This window comes from Pundamilia nyererei, unplaced genomic scaffold (genome assembly GCF_000239375.1).
Source record: "Pundamilia nyererei isolate P.nyererei 1_Seehausen unplaced genomic scaffold, PunNye1.0 scaffold00366, whole genome shotgun sequence".
Lineage (NCBI taxonomy): Eukaryota > Metazoa > Chordata > Actinopteri > Cichliformes > Cichlidae > Pundamilia > Pundamilia nyererei.
This window is the reverse complement of record NW_005187767.1, coordinates 393,789-394,715: the sequence shown is the minus strand read 5'-3', so window position 1 is coordinate 394,715 and position 927 is coordinate 393,789. Positions and strand designations below refer to the sequence as shown.

General features: G+C 44.3%; 1 protein-coding gene across 1 annotated transcript in view; it reads right to left on the bottom strand.

Moving 5' to 3' along the window:
- Window positions 1–6: 6 nt before the first annotated feature.
- LOC102206072 (WD repeat-containing protein 55-like) overlaps window positions 7–927 on the bottom strand; it is a 6,462-nt gene continuing 5,541 nt past the window's right edge. Inside the window, 2 exon segments of the mRNA XM_013915801.1 lie at window positions 7–582; window positions 585–674. Of these exon segments, the coding sequence (XP_013771255.1) occupies window positions 218–582; window positions 585–674 (455 nt within the window). The 3' untranslated portion in view covers window positions 7–217.

Genomic DNA, 927 nt, shown 5'->3' with positions numbered 1-927 from the left:
ACTGATGTACAGTATTAATATTGAAGAGCATTTTCTCCTCTGAGACGTTCACATTTAATCCCGGCACATTTCAAGAGAAAATAAACCCCTGTTTAGTCCTCAGTGGTTGTTTGTTTCTAACAATACTGGAATCCACCAAAGGCAAAGGCCCGACTCAAACAGCAGACACACCCATTCTCTAGGACTAATCTGTCCGAAGGCTTAATGACTAACATTTTCAATCACTGTCACTGTCATCCTCCTCTTCCTCCTGTTCCTCTTCCTCCTTCTTCTCAGTTTCCTCTACAAGTCCTGAGAAGAAGTCATTGTCACCATGGGCCTTCTTGGTGAGAGACTTCATCCGACCGTTTTTCTTCTTTCTCTTGCGGTACTCATCGACAGTCGTGTTGGGTAAACTGGAAATATCCCAGAACTTTATGAGCTGGTCTTGGGCGCAGCTGACCAGGAAACGTGAGTCCCAAGACTTAGCGAGCTCTTCAATGGGTTCACCAACATGCTGCCCGATGCAGCCGATGACTCGGTTGGGAAGAAGGTTGACGGCTCTGATGGTGGAGAGACAGAGTGTGTCAGTAAGTTATATTGACAATCTGATGTCTGATGAGTCTTAACGAGTACCATTTGTTTATCAGCTTTAACATAAAACAACTGACTCAATGCAGTTTCACAGATGATCAGACAAACGTCTACTGACAACTTTACAGATGGTGTATACTGGTCACAAATGAGACCAATTTTTTTTCCAATGGCACGACGGTGCGACCAACTGTTCGAGTAACAAAAAAAAAAAAAAAGTCTTTGCAACTCTGAAAGTCTTCGTGTGGTCAACAGCAGACACACATTGTGCCCCTATCGTGGTCTAAACCAATCAGAGATAGTCAGGGGAGGGACCTCTCTGATTGGTCGTGGTCCAGATATTCATGTAGTCGG